Source organism: Mesoplodon bidens (genome assembly GCF_964165515.1).
Source record: "Mesoplodon bidens genome assembly, chromosome: 2".
NCBI lineage: Eukaryota > Metazoa > Chordata > Mammalia > Artiodactyla > Ziphiidae > Mesoplodon > Mesoplodon bidens.
This window is the reverse complement of record NC_138177.1, coordinates 148,572,007-148,591,080: the sequence shown is the minus strand read 5'-3', so window position 1 is coordinate 148,591,080 and position 19,074 is coordinate 148,572,007. Positions and strand designations below refer to the sequence as shown.

General features: G+C 51.2%; 2 protein-coding genes across 8 annotated transcripts in view; one reads left to right on the top strand and one right to left on the bottom strand.

Moving 5' to 3' along the window:
• Positions 1-8,942, top strand: part of MAST2 (microtubule associated serine/threonine kinase 2) — a gene marked incomplete at its 5' end in the record, with an annotated part of 199,737 nt that extends 190,795 nt beyond the window's left edge. For 4 of the 7 annotated variants that reach the window (XM_081226012.1, XM_081226011.1, XM_081226013.1 and 1 more), the window contains 13 exons: positions 1,255-1,387; positions 2,143-2,308; positions 2,879-2,980; positions 3,240-3,362; positions 3,536-3,645; positions 4,002-4,156; positions 4,341-4,624; positions 4,730-4,927; positions 5,568-5,794; positions 6,006-6,128; positions 6,581-6,717; positions 6,854-7,047; positions 7,358-8,942. In XM_081226012.1, coding sequence (XP_081082138.1) covers positions 1,255-1,387; positions 2,143-2,308; positions 2,879-2,980; positions 3,240-3,362; positions 3,536-3,645; positions 4,002-4,156; positions 4,341-4,624; positions 4,730-4,927; positions 5,568-5,794; positions 6,006-6,128; positions 6,581-6,717; positions 6,854-7,047; positions 7,358-8,886 — 3,481 coding nt within the window. In that variant the 3' untranslated portion in view covers positions 8,887-8,942. Of the gene's footprint in view, positions 1-1,254; positions 1,388-2,142; positions 2,309-2,878; positions 2,981-3,239; positions 3,363-3,535; positions 3,646-3,959; positions 4,157-4,340; positions 4,625-4,729; positions 4,928-5,567; positions 5,795-6,005; positions 6,129-6,580; positions 6,718-6,853; positions 7,048-7,357 lie in introns of all 7 variants that reach the window. The other 3 variants (XM_081226009.1, XM_081226007.1, XM_081226008.1) reach the window with 2 other exon arrangements.
• Positions 8,943-13,684: 4,742 nt separating this feature from the next.
• Positions 13,685-19,074, bottom strand: part of LOC308613062 (phosphatidylinositol 3-kinase regulatory subunit gamma) — an 84,856-nt gene continuing 79,466 nt past the window's right edge. Inside the window, exon 10 of the mRNA XM_081226002.1 lies at positions 13,685-17,262. Within this exon, the coding sequence (XP_081082128.1) occupies positions 17,064-17,262 (199 nt within the window). The 3' untranslated portion in view covers positions 13,685-17,063. The remainder of the gene's footprint in view (positions 17,263-19,074) is intronic.

The following is a 19,074-nucleotide window of genomic DNA, read 5'->3' as shown; positions in this document are numbered from 1 at the left end:
CTATTAAGTCTGGGTTTAATTTTAAAGGGTCCTAGAGAGTCTCTGAAGGGCCTGTTAACCACAGGGTGACAGAGTGTCACACTCAGACTCTGATTTAGGTTTAGGAAGATCACTGCCCATGGAAAGAGGTGATGAGACCATGGCAGTAGTCTAGGCCCAAAACAACAGTGCCTGCACTGGAACAGAGTCAGGATGGAGAAGAGAGGGATAGTGTTGGGAAGTGGAAAGGAAATGATAAGGCTGGGGTGAGAGAGCAGGAGTCTGGGATATCTTCCAGGTTTCCACCTTGGTGCTGGTGGTGGTAAGCCTCTGTAGTGTAAGCAGCTTCGACGTTAGACAGACCTAAGTTCATAGAGCTCGTTAACTCTCTGAACTCCAGTCTGTTAATTAAACCTCTCTGAGCCTCATGTTCCTCCTCTTGGGGATAATAATACCTACCTTTGTTGTGTTAGTTACTCTGTAAGACCTTTCATGAGCCAGAATATTTTGATAAATAATTGCTAAAGCACTTATCACAGAGCTCAGTAGGTAACAGAAACTACTGCTTTTCACTGAGAAGAGGACCAGTTAGGAGGCATGACCTTGTTTTGGACAGGTTGAGTTCGTGTGCCTGTAGGACATCCGGGCAGCTTTTAGGCATGGAGCTCATGAAAGAAGTCAGGGCCAAAAAAAAAAAGTCAGGGCCAGAGATACAGATTTGGGAATAAAGGGGTAGTAGGGTGAAGCCTTTGGCACAAAATGGCTCAGGCAGAGTATGTGAAGGGGAAGAGACAGTTCTCTGTGAGATCTTACGTCTAGTTCCTCCCAGCCAGCCCTCCTAAAACTGGCCGTGGATGTGGAACGAGATCATGGTGCCCCTTTGCCCTCTCCCTGACTCGGGGTATTGTGAGCCACTTAGGTCAGGAGAGGAGACTGGGAATGGCTGGACCCTTAGGACGAGGCTGATCGCTCGTGGAAGAAAGTCTGTTTCTCAGCTGGCTGATACTTGCCCTCAGTATAGAATACGGTTGAGGGCAGTAAACAAAAGTGAATTGGGGGAATGGGCAAAAGGCAGGTTATAGTTGCTTGTGCAGAGTACAGTACTCATACAACCAGAGTTGTTTATTCTTTCACAGCTGCCTGTCTCCCTGATGAAGCTACCCTGCTTATGTCCCACAGTTAGACGCCTGAGTGGGAAAATTGGGCATATACTAAAATCAGCAATTTTGGAAGACCAGGAAATAACTTCAAACTTCTGTTTCTCTGGTTTCCCAGCCTGCTGATTACATCCATGGGGCACATCAAGCTCACTGACTTTGGCCTTTCTAAAATTGGCCTCATGAGTCTGACCACAAACTTGTACGAGGGCCACATTGAAAAGGATACTCGGGAGTTCCTGGACAAGCAGGTAATAAGAAGGATGGTTGAGACCTTGGGGGTTGAATCCAGGCCTCAGAGTAAGGACTGGAGGCCACATGCTTACCTTGCAGCTAGATGTTGAGACTGAGAGCTCCTGTCTTTTCCACCTTTTGGTTCCAGGGAGACATTGAGATAGGTAGCACATTTGGAAAATAAGGTGGCCCATGAGAATCACATGGATATAAAATCCAAGATCATCTTCCTCCTCAGGGTTTGAAGAAGATAGGTCACATAACCATTGACACTCTCAGAGACTGATAAGAGGTCAGTCCTGAGACTTCTAGCCTCAGTAAAGAGCAAAGCTCTCCTGGCGCCTGTGTCCTTGGAACACAGCTCCAAGTTTCCACTGGGCTGCGTCCTGAGAGTAGCCGTGGGGCGTTTCCTGATTTGACATTACAGGTTGTGACTGTTCACAAGTCCCTGTAGGAGTCATATGACTGTAGTGTCTGTTCTTTGGAGGCTGGAGGGCAGAGACCAATTGTGGGTACCACATGCCAAAAGGGAGTGGTGGTTCCAGGCTAGAACTAGATGTTTCAGTTAATTAGGAAATACATAAACTCACCTCACCAGCAGCTCCACCCCTGGTACGCTGGGGCTCCTATTGCTCCTGCTCATTAACCAGAGTGAGCTGAGTCTTCATTCAGAGACTTTCTGCTCCAGCAGTGGGAGCACCCCAACCCCTCCAGCCGCCATGCCAATTCACTCTCTGTGGATGCTGAGCCAGCCCGGCTTCTTTGTGCCCAGGTATGCGGGACCCCGGAATACATTGCCCCTGAGGTGATCCTGCGTCAGGGCTATGGGAAACCAGTGGACTGGTGGGCCATGGGCATAATCCTGTATGAGTTCCTGGTGGGCTGCGTCCCTTTCTTCGGAGACACTCCAGAGGAGCTCTTTGGGCAAGTGATCAGTGGTAGGTACCATCCCCCTGGCCCACCAAGGGGACAGAATCTGGATCCACAAATATGATTTACGCATGCATCTGCGAGGCTTACAAGTTCTTGTTCTGTGTTCATGTGTGTGTGTTTAGTATGCTTGCCTCAGATATGTGCACATGCAAACTCTGTGTGTCACCTAGCGCTTGTTCTGATTGTGTGCCTGGTCCCACATGAGTGCATGGGTGTACCTGTGTTGTGTCTGTGCATACCCCGTGAGTGTGAGTTTTGTGTGTGTGTGTGTACACGTGTCTGGAGTGTAAAGGCAGGGTGAGCTGGAGATCAGACCACTGCTTTGCAGTGGCCACCCTGGACCAAAGAGCAAGCCATGGTCTAGGATGTGGGAGTCTCCCCTAGAAGGACATGAACCTGTACAACTTAAAGGAAGTGGGTCCCAGGCAAGGCTTTCAGGGCTCTGGGCTGGGCCCTTTATGCCTCCCCACACGTATCCTATCACAGGACCCTCTTCTCCATCTCCCCAGTCTGCCCACGACTTCTGAGACTTCTCTAACCCACTCCTTTCCTTGTCACACCCAATGACTCTTCAGATGAGATTGTGTGGCCCGAGGGGGATGATGCGCTGCCACCGGACGCCCAGGATCTCACCTCAAAACTGCTCCACCAGAACCCTCTGGAGAGACTGGGTACAGGTGGGACAGGCCCCACTAACCTTTCTCAGCACTTGGAGGAGTAGGGCTGATTCCATATAACTGGGAGGTTCAGGCTTCAGGTGTGGGCGGTGCCCCTGGATCCTGAACCTCTGCCCTGCTCCCTGTGGGCAGAAGAGGAAGGTGCTGGAGCTGAGGCCTCCAGGCCCAGCCTTTCGAGGCCTAGGTTCTCACTGGATGTGCTGACCTGGACTCCACACAGCTCACCCCAGCCCCTTGCCCACGCCATCCCTGTTCACAGGCAGTGCCTATGAGGTGAAGCAACACCCGTTCTTTATTGGTCTGGACTGGACAGGACTTCTTCGTCAGAAGGCTGAATTTATTCCCCAGCTGGAGTCAGAGGATGATACCAGCTACTTTGACAGTAAGGCCACTGGTGGGACGGGGAGGAGCAGGGATCCTACCTGTGTGCCCAGAAACACCTATGCACCGCGAACTTGGTATCAGGAGCAACTTCTCCAGGCCCTGCTGAGGTCTGATAGGGTTAAAGGAGGCCACCACCATGGCCTCTGAAAGGCACTGTTCTGTGTGTCCCAGCCCGCTCAGAGCGATACCACCACATAGACTCAGAGGACGAGGAGGAAGTGAGTGAGGATGGCTACCTTGAGATTCGCCAGTTCTCTTCCTGTTCTCCAAGGTTCAGCAAGGTGCGACTGTGGTGGGCCCAGGCTGGAGAACTGGGAGAAGAGGACCTATTGAGGGACATCCCTGGGGCACACCTGGGGAGGAGGGGATGGGCTATCTCTGGGAAAAGAGTGGGCAAGGTCTGGGCCTGCATGTGACAGATGCCTCTAGATCTACTCAGGGCCCTGACATATGAGATGCCAGGGTGCGGCCAGGTCAGACCAGTGGAATAGCTGTTTCCTCGAATATTCATCTGGTATATATGGGGGAGGGAAGAGGAGAACTGGCTCAAATTCCTGGGCTTCAGGCACTGAGGATCCTTTTCGCTCCTTGGGAGGTGTGGTCGTTGGGCGCCCCGGCAGGTCTCCTGTGCCCACAGGTGTACAGCAGCATGGAGAGGCTCTCGCTGCTCGAGGAGCACCGGATGCCGCCCCCCACCAAGCGCAGCCTGAGCGAGGAGAAGGAGGACCGCTCGGACAGCCTAGCGGGGCTGAGGGGCCGAGAGCGGAGCTGGGTGGTCGGCTCCCCTGAGATGTGAGCACCCAGAGCTTGCCCATCCGCTGGTGGTCACGGATGGTGGGGAGGCATGTGGTGAGGTGAGGGGCCTTCGAGAGGATGGCTCCTGGAGAGAGGTTCTGTGACATGAGCCCCAGAGGAAGCCTGGGCTGGAGGAGGGAGGCTGCCGGGGCCACCTCACCCTAGGCCTTGTGTCTCACAGATTACGGAAGCGGCTGTCGGTGTCTGAGTCATCCCACACGGAGAGCGACTCCAGCCCTCCCCTCACAGTGCGCCGCCACTGCTCGGGCCTCCTGGACGTGCCTCGCTTCCCTGAGGGCACTGAGGAGGCTGGCGGCCCCCCTAGGAGGCAGCAGCAGGAGGGTGCTTGGCTTCTGACACCCCCGTCTGGAGAGGGGGTATCTGGGCCTGCCCCTGCACGGCCAGCGGAACGGCGGCTGAAGCTGGATGAGGAGCCTCTTGGCCAGAGCAGCGCTTCCAGTCCAGGTGTGGCCCAGCGGGTGGCCAGAGGGCCTAGGCTGGGGATGCTGCAGGGGGCCAGGAGGGGAGGCTCCGCTACACTGCAGGTCTCACTGGTCACTTGGTCCACAGCCATGGAGACTCGAGGAGGCCGCGGGACCCCACAGCTGGCTGAGGGAGCCACAGCCAAGGCCATCAGCGACCTGGCGGTGCGCAGGGCCCGCCACCGGCTGCTCTCTGGGGACTCTATAGAAAAGCGCACCGCTCGCCCCATCAACAAAGTGATCAAGTCTGCCTCAGCCACAGCCCTGTCCCTCCTCATTCCTGCAGGTGAGGCCCCCGGGGAACGAAGATAAAACTCATACGAAGGGCCTTGGAAAACTCTGGGCCCATGGCTGGCGTGTGCACACAGCAGGTGTGTCTGTGTTCTGTGTGTTGAGGAGCAGGGATCCGAGAGGCTGTGCGTCACTGTGGCCCCTTTGTTAAAAGAGCAGAGGTCTCTAAAGGGGTGCGTTGGTCTGGGGTTGTGTGTGCGTGTTCCAGAAGGCAGATAGCACCGTGTAATGAGCGCAGGCTCTGAGGCAGAGAGCTCATATTCAGATCCTGGTTCCATCACTGAAGGGCTCTTGATCTTGAAGAAGGTGCTTAATCCCTCTGCGCCTCAAGTTCCTCATCAAAAAATGTGGATATTAATGATGGTAACTCATAGGGTAATTGTGACGTTCAAGTATGTATGAAGAGCTTATATGGTCCCTAATGCATATACGTAAGCACTCAGTAAATGCGAGCCCATCACCTCCTGGGGTCTGCGAGGGTCTGGGCACACGAAGGCGCTTTGCGCTCTGAGGTTGCGGGGAAGACATACCTGGCTGGGGGCAGGCTCTGTGACTAGAGCTGTGTGGGATCAACGGCCCAGACAGGGGCTGGGCTCGAGCATGGATGCACTAAGTCCCGGCTTCTCCTTCTCCAGAGCACCACACCTGCTCTCCACTGGCCAGCCCCATGTCCCCGCATTCCCAGTCATCCAACCCATCATCCAGGGACTCTTCTCCAAGCAGGGACTTCCTGCCAGCCCTCAGCAGCTCAAGGCCCCCTATCATCATCCACCGAGCTGGCAAGAAGTATGGCTTCACCCTGCGGGCCATCCGTGTCTACATGGGCGACTCAGACGTCTACACTGTGCACCACATGGTGTGGGTATGTCTGGCCATCCAGACCTGTTGTCTCCCAGCTTCATCACTCTTCTCCCTTCCCCTTACTAGGGCCTGTCTGTCCCTGCTTCTGTCTCTGCCCACATTACCCTCAGGGGTCGAAGAGTGGGGGGTAGGGGTCACAGCTCGATGAGCAGAGCTAGGCCCCACCCTTCATGCTCAGGCTCCAGGCTGAGACTGTTCTCTCCCCGGGACAGCACGTGGAGGACGGAGGTCCAGCCAGTGAGGCGGGGCTCCGTCAGGGAGACCTCATCACACACGTCAACGGGGAGCCTGTGCACGGGCTGGTGCATACAGAGGTGGTGGAGCTGATCCTGAAGGTCAGTGCTGGGTGTGCCGCCTGCTGCAGTCCCTGAATGACTCCAGCCTTATGAGTCTGTGACTGGCCATGGGGGAGTGGGAGAGTTGGGACGCACACATACCCGACACTGAGGACAGATGCACATACACACGGAACTTGGGTGTGGCCATAGCAAAGGGTTTTCACTGGAAGGAGACACCCTCATTGACCAAGGCAGGGATCCTGCTGAGCTGTGGGTAGGACTGGAGGACAGGGCATGTGAGCCTCTTCTCTATCTTACCAACCCCAAACCACTTGGGCTCCAGTGGAGCCATTTCCTAATCTGTGAAGAAGGAAGGTGGTCCCTGGCTCAGACATGGTGATGCAGGGGCGGAAGCTCAAGCTGTGGGACAGCCGTACCCAGCGGGAGGGGCAGGGGCAGGGGAGGAACACAGCCACGGCCTTAGCCTAGGCTCATGCTCTGATCCCCAGAGTGGAAACAAGGTGTCTATTTCAACAACTCCCCTGGAGAACACATCCATTAAAGTGGGGCCAGCTCGGAAGGACAGCTACAAGGCCAAGATGGCCCGAAGGAGCAAGCGGAGCCGGGGCAAGGATGGGCAAGAAAGGTGAGCCAGACTTAGCCCAGGGGATCTGCTCTCAGCCACCTAGGTGCTAGTGTGTGCTGGGGACCCTGGCCCTTGGCCCAGTGTGTGCTGTGCCCTGGGCACCAACTCAGACAGCCTCTGATCCCTGTCTCTGCAGCAGAAGAAGGAGCTCCCTGTTCCGGAAGATCACGAAGCAGGCATCCCTACTCCACACCAGCCGCAGCCTTTCTTCCCTTAACCGCTCTTTGTCATCAGGGGAGAGTGGGCCAGGCTCTCCCACACACAGCCACAGCCTTTCTCCCCGATCTCCCACTCAGGGCTACAGGGTGACCCCTGAAGCTGTGCATTCAGGTATGAAGGGCTGGTTGCAGAGACAGCCCCTGGGAGGTAGCAGAGTCCTGGGCCCTCGGTGCTTCCCACTCATCCCACTCGGAAGCTCTCGTCCAACCCACCCCCTTAAGATTCGGCAGTCCTGGGGAGGAGGTGACAGAGGTGGAGGGTGACTTCATTTCTGTAGCCTGGGCTCTGGTTCACTGGTGGAGTAACCTTGATGATCCTGGGACATTCCAGGCCTAAGCCCTGTTTTGCCCCTCAGTCACTTCCAAGAGCTAACTGCTCTGCCTTTGTGTGTGTGTGTCTCTGTCTGTCTGTCTGTGTAAAGTGGGGGGAAATTCATCACAGAGCAGCTCCCCCAGCTCCAGCGTGCCCAGTTCTCCAGCCGGCTCTGGGCACACACGGCCCAGCTCCCTCCACGGTCTGGCGCCCAAGCTCCAACGCCAGTACCGCTCTCCACGGCGCAAGTCAGCAGGCAGCATCCCACTGTCACCACTGGCCCACACCCCTTCTCCGCCACCAGCAGCTTCACCCCAGCGTTCCCCATCACCCTTGTCTGGCCACGGAGCCCAGGCCTTCCCTACCAAGCTTCACGTGTCGCCTCCCCTAGGCCGGCAACTCTCACGGCCCAGGAGTGCGGAGTCACCCCGTTCACCACTACTTAAGAGGGTGCAATCAGCTGAGAAACTGGCGGCTGCACTTGCTGCTTCCGAGAAGAAGCTAGCCACTTCTCGAAAACATAGCCTTGACCTGCCCTACCCTGAGCTAAAGAAGGAATTGCCACCCCGGGAAGTCAGCCCTCTGGAGGTGGTTGGGACCAGAAGTGTGCTGTCTGGGAAGGGGGCGCTGCCAGGGAAAGGGGTGCTGCAGGCTGCTCCCTCACGGGCCCTGGGAACCCTCCGCCAGGACCGGGCTGAACGGCGAGAGTCGCTGCAGAAGCAGGAAGCCATCCGGGAGGTTGACTCTTCAGAAGATGACACTGATGAGGGGCCTGAGAACAGCCAAGGTGTACAGGAGCCAAGCTTGGTACCTAACCCAGAAGTGGGCCAGGATCCACTCCTCAGAGGAGCAGGAGCAGGAGAGGGTGAGGAAGAGGACGCCTTCTTGCCCAGGGATCCCAGGAGCCAGGGCCCAGTGGTCCCAGGCCTATTGACAGGGGTCACACTGGGATCTCCCAGAATGGAAGGCCCTAGTGTCCCCCAGGAGAGGCTTGGGATCCTACAAGCCTTTGAAGAGGCTGCCAGCTCCTCGTCATCAGCCCCCAACCTGGGTAGGGCTGGACCCACAGAGCCCATCCACCCTGAAGGCTGCTGGAAGGCCCAGCACCTCCACACCCAGGCACTAACAGCACTTTGTCCGAGCTCTTCAGGACTCATCCCCGCCAGTTGCTCCACTGCCTCCACCTCTGGAGAGCTGGGCCTGTGGTCCTGGAAATTCATTGTTGAAGGCCCTGACAGGGCATCCCCAACCAGAAAGGCAACAATGGAAGATGGGCTGGCCAGGTCCCAGGATTTGGAAACTACAGCTTCAGTCCACCCTGCAAACCTGTCTCCCAGACAGGAGGGGAAGGCATGGCCACCCAGTGCCCCTGGGGTGGCCCATCTACCTTGTGTGGTTCCCAGCCAGAGCTGGCTATGGGAGCCTGAGTGTACACAAAGAGAGGAAGAGGAGCCAGCCCTGGGTATCACCAAAGTGCCTGATGCCTCAGGTGACAGGAGGCAGGACATTCCATGCAAAAGCTGCCCCCTCACCCAGGAGCCTGGGCCCAGCTTGCTCCAGAAGGGCCGAGACCCAGGGGGCCCTCAGAAGCATCAGGACTTGGCATTGGCACCCGATGAGCTTTTAAAGCAAACATAGAGGCTGTTTGCCATTTCTTGCACTCAGTCCTGTGTAATACACGCTCTTGGAAACTATCTTTACGTCTTTGGCTTTCTTCTTTCCTTCAGTCAATACAAATGTAACTTAAGGTCCTGTGTTGCTGTTGAGAATGTAGTGATGAATGAGACACTGTTGTGGGAGGGTGCCTAAGCCAGCTAGGCTTTCCAGAGACTAGGGCATCTGAGCTCAGACCCGGAGGACAGATGATAGGTAGTAGTTTGCTAGGTTAGAAGAGTGGGGATTAGTGTGAGAAAGAATGTCCAGACAAAGAGTACGGCACTTGCCGTACACCTGGCACATTCAAAGAGCTGAAAGTAATTCAAACTGGAAATGGGTCTAGTGAATTAGGTGAGGGCCATATCTAAGAGTCTTCTAGGGGCTTAGACTTTCTGTGGGTGTTGGGGAACCAGAGAAGGCCATGTAGCAAGTAATATTCCTGCTTTATAGAGAAGGGAACTCAGGTTTTCAGACATTAACGTGAGCAAGATCATACAGCTCTGGGCAGGGCTAGGATTAGAATCTAGGTCTCTCTTGACTCTAGAACCCACATTTATCTCCCAATTTGGAGTGCTCTTAGCCAGTAAATGAGAAAAAGAGGTAGAGGGAGGTGAAGAGTTGAACTTGGGATATATTTAATTTGAGGTACCTGTGGGACATCCAGAAGTTTGGGTGCATGGGTCTGGAACTCAGTAGGGAAATCTAGACTGAAGTTAGAAATCTGAGAGCTATCAATGTATCAGTAGTAATGCACTAGCATTTAAGGCAAAGAAAGAAGACATCAAGGAAGAGTCATAAAATCCAAAAGTAAAGAGATTTTAAATGGAAGGAGAGCTTACTTGGTAAAATGCTGAGAGGCCAGATGAAATAGAGAAACTGCCTTCCGTACTTAGTCATAAACCCTTAATGTTTGTAGCCAGTCAGCCCTTCTTGGGCTGTTGTCAGGTAGGCCTTAGCACTGGATATGGACATTGCTGACGTGGGCAGCCCCCAGTGGGTAGGACTGCAGTTGGTGAGTGGGTGGATGGTGTGGAAGGGAGGGGGAGGACAGCTGTGGGACCATTGTTGTTGGAGGAGTTGGGAGATGGCATCCCAGGGACAGGGGGTAGGGCTGTGGTAGAGGGCCTCCATGGTGATGCAGGACTCGCCAAACTGCTGTCTTGCGCTGACTGTTCTGTAATTCAGTGCCTAGGTCAGAAGGAGAGGCATCAAGAGGCCTAGAGACAGGAAAATGCCTCTGGGTACTGGCTGGGCGCGACATGCATCCTGCAGCTCCTCGTCACCCTGCGTGGGGAAGGCTGTAGCCAGCAGAGGGCGCACCCTGCCTGTAGTGGCAGATGTCTGGCCCCCTCAGCCTTCCAGGCCCCTCTTGAACCTCCCTTCCTCCTTCCTTCAGTCATTCACTGACGGCAGATCCTTGGAGAGCCTGTCCAGGACACTGGGAACACAGGTAACTAGTTGCCTGGGGCAGCCCCCCATGTAGGTCAGGATCTGGTTAGAAGCACCATACCATAGGTGAAGGGGGAGGTGCGGGCACATCTTGCAGCAGTTCCTGGGAAGGAGGAACTGCCCCCCTGGGGGGTTGGAAATGGGGGGAAAGAAGGGGTTTGCGAAGAGTAGGCACAGAGATGCTAAGCATCCTGTAATGCTTAGGGCAGCTGCCCCAAGTGCCAGTGGTGCTCCCCTTGAGAGACACTGCCAGATTAGCCTGACAGGAGTGAGGAGCTTCTGGAAGGTAATTCTGGGAGTGGTATAATCAGATATAGGTTTTAGGAAGATCACTGGCCGCAGTGTAGAGAGGCTCAAGTGGAGAAAGCCGACCAGAGAGAAAATGATGTAGTGACCCCTTGTGATGGTCTAAACTAGGATGGCAACAATGAGGAGGTGTCCCCAAAAGGAGGGGAAGCGTAGGGAGCTGGACGCATAGATCTGGCAGCCATCAGCCAATAGGTGGTAATTAAAGCCATAGGAGAAGATAGGGATTGTACAGAGGACATGTGCAGAAGGAAAAAGGAAAAGGTCCAAGCCATTGGGGTTAGCTGAGTGGAGGGAGCCAAATGAAGAGTAACTGAAGTAGGGGATGAGATCCTGAACTTGGGAGAAGCCAGATGATTTTAAGAATTTTGTGATTTACCATAAGAGCAATTGAAAGTTATTTAATGGTTTTACGCAAGTTCAGATTTGGGTGTTTTTTTAATTTTTTGGCTGTGTTGGGTCTTTGTTGCTGCGCGGGCTTTCTCTAGTTGCAGTGAGCAGGCTACTCTTCATTATGGTGCACAGGCTTCTTATTGCTGTGGCGTCTCTTGTTGCGGAGCATGGGCTCTAGGCATGTGGCTTCAGTAGTTGTAGCACACGGGCTCAGTAGTTGTGGCTCGCGGGCTGTAGAGCACAGGCTCAGTAGTTGTGGCACACGGGCTTAGTTGCTCCATGGCATGTGGAATCTTCCCAGACCAGGGATCAAACCCGTGTCCCCTGCATTGGCAGGCAGATTCTTAACCACTGTGCCACAGGGAAGTCCCTTTTTGGTGTTTTGTTTGTTTTGTTTTGAGTTTAGTTTTTGTTGTTTTTTGTTTTTACTTCCCCGACCAAGGATTGAACCTGGGCCCTGGCAGCGCAAGTCCGAGTCCTAACCACTGGACCACCAGGGAATTCCCCAGATTTCTATTTTGAAAAGATGACTCTGGTTGCTATAATGAAAATGAATTTGAGGGGGCAAGAATGATAAAAGGGAGACATTCCAGTATTGTTAGAGATAGTGAAACAGTGAAGTTGGAGAGAAAAGTTGGATATCTTTGCTATTTAGAAAGTAAAATGGATATATGGGTTGGTGATGGGTTTTATGTAGACACAAAGCAAAGGTATCAAAGATGATGACTACATTCCTGACCTATATAACCAGATGAATTATGTATTTCCATTCACTGAAATATGAAATAATGAAAGAACCAGGGCTACGTGGTGACCCTGCATTCAGTACGTTGCATGTGAGGTACCTCGCAACATAGGTCTGGGCAGGAGAAACAACGATGGGTATAATTAGCCTAGAGATGGTAGGTGAATTCATGGATGTGGATAAAACTGCCAGGGAAAAAGGCATAAGTGAGGTGGCCAGAGGAGCCCAGGAGACTTAGAGTCCAGGAGAATTAAAAGGAACAGTCAGAGATGCAGGAGGAAAACGAGATGATCATGGAGTCAATGGCAGAGTTTTTCACAGAGTAGTCACAATGCTGGTTACTTAAGACATCAAGGAGAGCAATTTCAGGTAGTGGTGGGACCCGTACTGAAAAGCTTGAGGAGGTGAAGAAATAAAGACAAACTTAGATGTTTTTTGTGGGTGTTTTTTTTTTTTTTTTTTTTTTTTGCTGTACGCGGGCCTCTCACTGTTGTGGCCTCTCCCGTTGCGGAGTACAGGCTCCGGAAGCGCAGGCTCAGCGGCCATGGCTCACGGGCCCAGCCACTCCGCGGCATGTGGGATCCTCCCGGACCGGGCACGAACCCTTGTCCCCTGCATCGGCAGGCAGACTCTCAACCACTGCGCCACCAGGGAAGCCCCTTAGATGTTTTTTTAAAAGGGTTAGGCTCTGAAGAGATAAAGGATTGAGTAGAGACTGAGGAAGTGGAGTGGGAGCCAGCTAACCATGTTTAAATGGATCATCCAGTTGCGAGGAAACAACAGAGAACTCACAGGAGATTCCTGAGAAGATGGGAGAAAATAGGATCCAAAATACACGTGGAGAGACTAGCTTATAGTTGGAGGAGGGCTACCTTTTGTAATTTGACAGGTGAGAGTGAGAGGAGTTATGTGGATGCAGACCAGTTACAGGTTTGGTGGTAGGAAGGTAAGGGAATTCATTGCCAAGCATATGTTTACTCATTAAGTAGACAAAAATTTTGCAGTCCTGTGGGACACCCAAGGCCCCATTTGAGATATCCCGCCAGCAGGTGGAGTTCGGAAGAGAGAACTTGGCTGGAGATAGATAGGAGGTTTGAGCATCCCATGCTGAGAGTGGGAAAAACTCTCGGAATTAGGGGAAATCATCCGTGGTTCCTAGCAGTGGCCTTGAGGGTGCTGTGTAGCTAAGTGCAGTGGGGAGGAAGGATGTAGGCAAGGTCATTTAGAACAATAGATTATTGCCCTTCAGTCTGATTTGTAACTCAGTACACACGTGAGTGGGGCCTGAGTGTCAAGGATGAGAACTGCAGTGCCCTTTGCCCACAGTGCCAGTCACATGTTTGCTGATTATGTTCCCAACATGTAGGAACCGCAACAAAGAGGGTGATGGCCGGGGGCAACAAGAGGACAGGCAGACTGTAAGACAGCCCACCCCCCTGCCCCCACAAAAGAGCATGCAAACACACTGCTGGGCAGAGACAGGTATTAAGAATTAAGTGGCCTTTCTAATAAGAATGGGGTGAGGACAAAAGGGCTCTCACGTTTAACTTTATCAGGGTTAGTTTCTGAGTCTCCCTGTGTGCTGTGTTGGTGGACAGGATTCTGGCATCATGCCTGACAGGCTTGACTTCCTCTTCAGGGAAAGAAGAGAGCCTCTGGTAACCCCAATTCAGCCCCAGGACTGATCTTGATCTTTTGGTGCCATGGCGGAGAAGGTCTGGGAGCTTCGGGGCTTTTCAATACCCCAGTCCTCTTCCTTTTGCCCCCCGCCCAGCCTACCCCTCCATAGCATGAGAACAAAAAGGTGCTTTATTGCAATGTCTTTATTGTATTACTGGAGCAAGTTGGCCAGACTGTCCCCACTTGGGGAAGGTAAAAAACAAAAAGACCAAAAAGTATCTCCCCTCACCTTCCCCCCACCCTCCCCCACAACTGCACAGCAATGTCTGAACACACCTGGTGACAAGAACAATTTGCAAAAGTGGTCTAGGAACTACATTATGAATTGTCCCAACACAAGACATACAGTTGGCTTCCTTGTAAATCTGATATTTTTACGTAACTACATGAATTTTTTTGACTACACCAAAGACAACAGAAGAATAGGTCTTTCACGAGTAACAACAGGGCACCAAAGTCACATGCTGGAATTTGTAAGGAAACAAGGTTGTCTGTCACAAGTGGCTGGAGCTAGAGCAAGGCTGAGCAGTTGACAGCAGAGGGCCCAGCCAGGCCCCCATCTGGACCCTCTGCTTTGAGGCCATTGAAGCCTCATACAGATCTACTAAGGAGCCTTAACTGGCAAGAGACCACCTTGAAAAACCAGTAATTGCTCAGATGCAATTCTTGGCCCAAGAGGACCCATGAGGCTGGTTCCTTGCTCCAAGAGGAGACCGGTGGAAGACACCACATTGGCTCTCAGAGCTTCTGCAAAGCACTTGAGGGTCCAAAATAAGCGGGGGTTCCATCGAGGCTTGGAGACAGGGTAGGGGCGGTAATGAGAAGTCCTCAACCTTGACCAAATCAGTGGTAAGGACACCACCACTAGCCTATACAGGCCTGAGGCATGGCCAAGGCTTAGTTAGCATCTATGGCCAGATGGAGACGGAGCATTGTTCTGTGATAAAAGCTCGACCTGGAAAAGATAGGCCTTTGATCGGTGTCCAGCCAGCCCCAAGCTGCTTCCATGTCGGTGGCCAGCTTCTCTAGCCAGGAGAACAATAAGCCCCTCTGGTCTTGGTCTGTCTCTCTACCCTCTGCCTCACTGAGGCTGCAGTTAAGATGCCAAGAGAGAATCCCAGGGCCCAGATCATGGGATAACACACAGAGCGAGGTTCTGATGCAGGAGGCCAAGACCTGCTGCCAAGACCATGGAGTAAAAGGGCTGCATACTGCCCCTCCAAGTGGTTAGCAGACTGGTCCCTATGCCATTTCCACTGGTCAAGATCAAGCAAATCACATGGCAACTACTCAGAAAAGATACTTTCCAACTTCTCAAATGATCCCTAGGTCTTAGTTCCCACAAAGCAACAAGTTCAGTAATGAAAAGCAGGAAAGAAAAAAGTGAAGGAATGTATGACTTAAAAATGAGTAGCCCTTCTCCACAAGCCAGCCCAAGTGTAAATGGTAGATGGCGCCTCCGCTCTCCCTGCACACCCTTAATGCTGCCTGATAAGGAGCAACACATGGTTCATCCTCACTCTCCTTTTCGTTTAAGAGATATCCAGGACACACTAAATTTTAGTACCAGAAAGAAGGGATTCCTTGCACCCAATCTTGAGCATCTAGCTGCTTAAGCGGGTTCAACAATCTGGCAATATGGGGAAGGGATTTCAGCTGGCTACCAACTAGTTAAGGGCTTAGGTCAGAACAGTGACACTGGAGGGGGTTTCATTTGTCTGCCTCACCCAATCCTGAAACTGCAACGTAACCAAGGAAAAGCCAAAGATATGCCCCTTTTCTTTCTATCTTCACTGTCAGTAACTCTGGAGGTTCTCCCCCCAATTTTTAATCTATGTCTATTTCTATGTCATGGTCCATTCTAGATCCTGTCACCAAGATAAGTGCTCAGGGAAAGCAAAATTTGTTTCTTTCATCCCCAAAACTAGAGTTTCCCTAGCTGTAAACCTTACTTATTCACCAAGACTCAGATATTGACTTCTGTAGCTCAGCCAGGATGCCTGACTGCACAGCTTTGGGCTCAAACAGCTGACTCATTCGAGCCTATTATGGCTCTAGGATTGGCTCAGAGGCAGCTGGACTCTATTTGTCAAACGAGTGTTGACTGAGGAGGGTGGAGCATAATGGAGGTAGGAGTAGAGGCTGCCTCCAGCTCCATTTGCCCAGCTCCACTGAGCCGGAAGGCTTAAATCACATGAAGCAGAAGGTTCCTGGCCTAAAATCAGGGCCACTGGAGCATGAGGACAGTCTGTGCACATCATCTTAACGGCCGGATCACAAAAAAGGCAAAGAAAAAAGCTTCCAGATGGCTTCGGCTAAGTCTAAACTCCAAGCCATCCCTTCCTCTCCTTGCAAAAGTTTCAGAAACCACTGTATGGAAGCACATGGGTAATGTGGTATGACCCTCACCCTGGAAACCAGAGCCCTTGGGCCTGTAATTTACTGAAGTCCCTGACTGCAGTCTGGCTCCCTTCCAGCTACAGCCTTAGCCACCTATGGCTCCCCTGGGCCCTACCCAGCAAACGACAGGAGATGACGGGAAATTAAACCATGTTGACTGTTTCTGCTGGGCATTTAAACTTGGGGAAGCACATATAAGAATGTTGTTCTACATCATTATTTGGTATATCAAGCCATCTAAAAGCACTGGATTGCACCTTTTCTTTACTCATACACACAAGTTACAAAGGTTTCAAACAACAGATCATTCTTTAGGCTAAGGAAACACCACACAAGTACCAACTTCATTTTATGATTCAAAGCTCACCAGCCCACAAAAAGAACTCTATTCCTCATCTCAGAGAAACAAGGGCAGGGCAAAAGGAGTTACACTGACCAATTTTAGTGTTTGCTAAAGCTAACAAATTCTCTAGTTTTACTTTCAAGTTTTGGTACAGAAGTGTGCATTCAGATACTAGTGCCGCCTTCCTCCATCAGACCTTAGTCTGGCAACAATCGTTTTGCTGGGATCAATTTGGTTTCTAAACATAATGCTTCTTTAAAGGGAGGAGCTACTGAGATGCTGACGCCTAAACGTTCTTGGTTAAGTACCTTCGGTTGAAAGTTTTTTACCCATGGATTAAGATTCTTTAAATGAAATCCCAAGCCTCCCCATTTTCCTTTGGTTGTCTTTTTCACCAAATGCCATTCTACCACCGAACCAAAACCACCGCCTTGTTAGGAGGAAGAGAGAAGGGCCATGCCCCACCACACTCTCAGAGCAACATGGTCTCTCAGAAGAGGACATGGACTCCTCAGAGGCTTCCAGATATAACCCTCACCCCCATCAGGCCTAATGTGTTCTGTTGAGGGTGCCTGGCTAAATAAAACAAAACCCCCAATGAAACAGACTTTCCAAAAAACAGCATCTGCTCCCAGCTTCCTACGTCAGTGCAGTGGTGAGTCCCAGAGAACCCCAGGCCCTGTATGCCCCCATTCTGGCCGGCTGCTGCTCGGCCTCTCCACTTCACATTCACAGAATCACTTCTTGTGCAAAACAAGCAGTCTACGTAGAAAGAATGCCCTCATAGTCTAATAAAAACTGTAGAAAAATCGCTAGAGAGCCACCGCTCTTCCCACTCCCTCTTTATCTGCAGAGCGAGGGCATCTGTGCATGGACAGGGTAGGCAAGCCTGACGTTGAGGGAGTCATTGTGCTGGACGAGGGATGTCTGCTGGTAATGGAGCACCAGCTCCTTCAGTGAGCTGTACAGGTTGTAGGGCTCTGCAAAGCCATAGCCCCGAGCAGTGCTGTAGATCACACAGTGCTTCACTTCCCCGTCAGCACTGCAACGATACAACACACAAACACCACAGGGAATTAAGGCAGATAGCAACAGATGAAGGGACCCTAAATGAACAGAAGTCTGAGAGCAGTTCTGCAAAGGAGAAGCAGAAGCTTTTTGTCAATCAAAGCTTGTATGATATCACACCCTTGTGTCCCCTCACCCCTACAGACTTGTCACAGAGATACCCTTCATTTCCCAAGACCTGGTAGCTAAAATGGATGGCTGCATTTAATCACTCAGCTCTGGACCTCCATTAGGCGAGAATGCACTGCAAGGGGCAAAACAAACCAAAAAAAAAAAAAAATTAAGTGTGCAAATCAGTGGTTTTTAGAATATTCATAAGGTTGTGCAACAATCAACACTATCTCACTCCAGAATATTTTCATCACCCTAAAAAGAAACCATGTATCCATTAGTAGTCACTCTGTATTCCTCCCTCCCCCTAGACCCGGGCAACCACTAACCTACTGTCACTATGGATTTGCCTATTCTGGACATTTCATATAAATGGAATCATACAGTATCACTCAATCTTTTGGTCTGGCTACTTTCACTTAATACACCATTTTCAAAGTTCTTCTGTATTGATACTTCATTTCTCCTCATGGCTGAGTAATGTTCTATTGTATGGATATGCCACAATTTGGTTGTCCATTCATCAGTTGATGGGACACCTGGATTGTTAACACTTTTTGGCTATAGTGAATAGTCACGTACAAGTTTTTGTATGGACACGGGTTTTCAGTTCTCTTGGATATATACCTATGAGGGGAACTGTTGAGTCATAAGTTAAACTTCTTGGGAATTCCCCAAAGGTCCAGTGGTTAGGACTCTGTGCTTTCACCACCGTGGCCCTGGGTTCAATCGCTGGTCGGGGAACAAAGATCCCACAAGCTGTGTGGCATGGCACCCCCCAACCCCGCCAAAAAGAAAGTTAAACTTGAGAAACTGCCAAACTGTTTTCTGAAGTGGTTGCACCATTTTAAACTCCTGCCAGCAGTGTATGAGGGTTCTAATTTCTCCACATCCCTGTCAACACTTGTTATTGTCCATCTCTTTGATTACCATCATCCTTGTAGTATCTCATGGTGGTTTTGATTTACAGTTCCCTAATGACTAATGACATTGAGCATCTTTTCATATGCTTATTGACCATTTATATATCTTCTTTAAAGAAATGTCTACTTGAATCCTTTGCCCATTTTTAATTGGGGCACTTGTCTTTTTATTGTTATGGGGCACTTGTCTTTTTATTGTTAAGAGTTCTTTATATATTAGACACTAGTTGCTTAGATATATGATTTGCAAATATTTCCTCCCATTCTGTGGGTTGTCTTCTTTACTTTCTTGATAGTGCCCTTTGATGCACAAAGTCTTTAATTACGGTGAAGTCCAATTTATCTTTTTTTGTCGTCTGTGTTTTTGATGTGTAAGAGACCACTGCCTAATCCAAAGTCACAAAGATTTATACCTAATCTTTTCTCCTAAGTGTTTTATCTTTTAGCTCTTACATTTAGTTCTATGATACATTTTGGGTTTTTAAAAAAAATATTTATTTATTTTTGGCTGCATCAGGTCTTAGTTGCAGCATGCGGGATCTTTTCGTTGCAGTGCGTGGGCTTCTAATTGCAGCGCACAGACTCTAGCTGTGGTGCACGGACTTAGTTGCCCTGTGGCATGTGGGATCTTAGTTCCCTGACCAGGGATCGAACCCAAGTCCCCTGCATTGGAAGGTGGATTCTTAATCACTGGACCACCAGGGAAGTCCCTAAGATACACTTTGAGTTAAGTTTTGTATATGGTGTGAGGT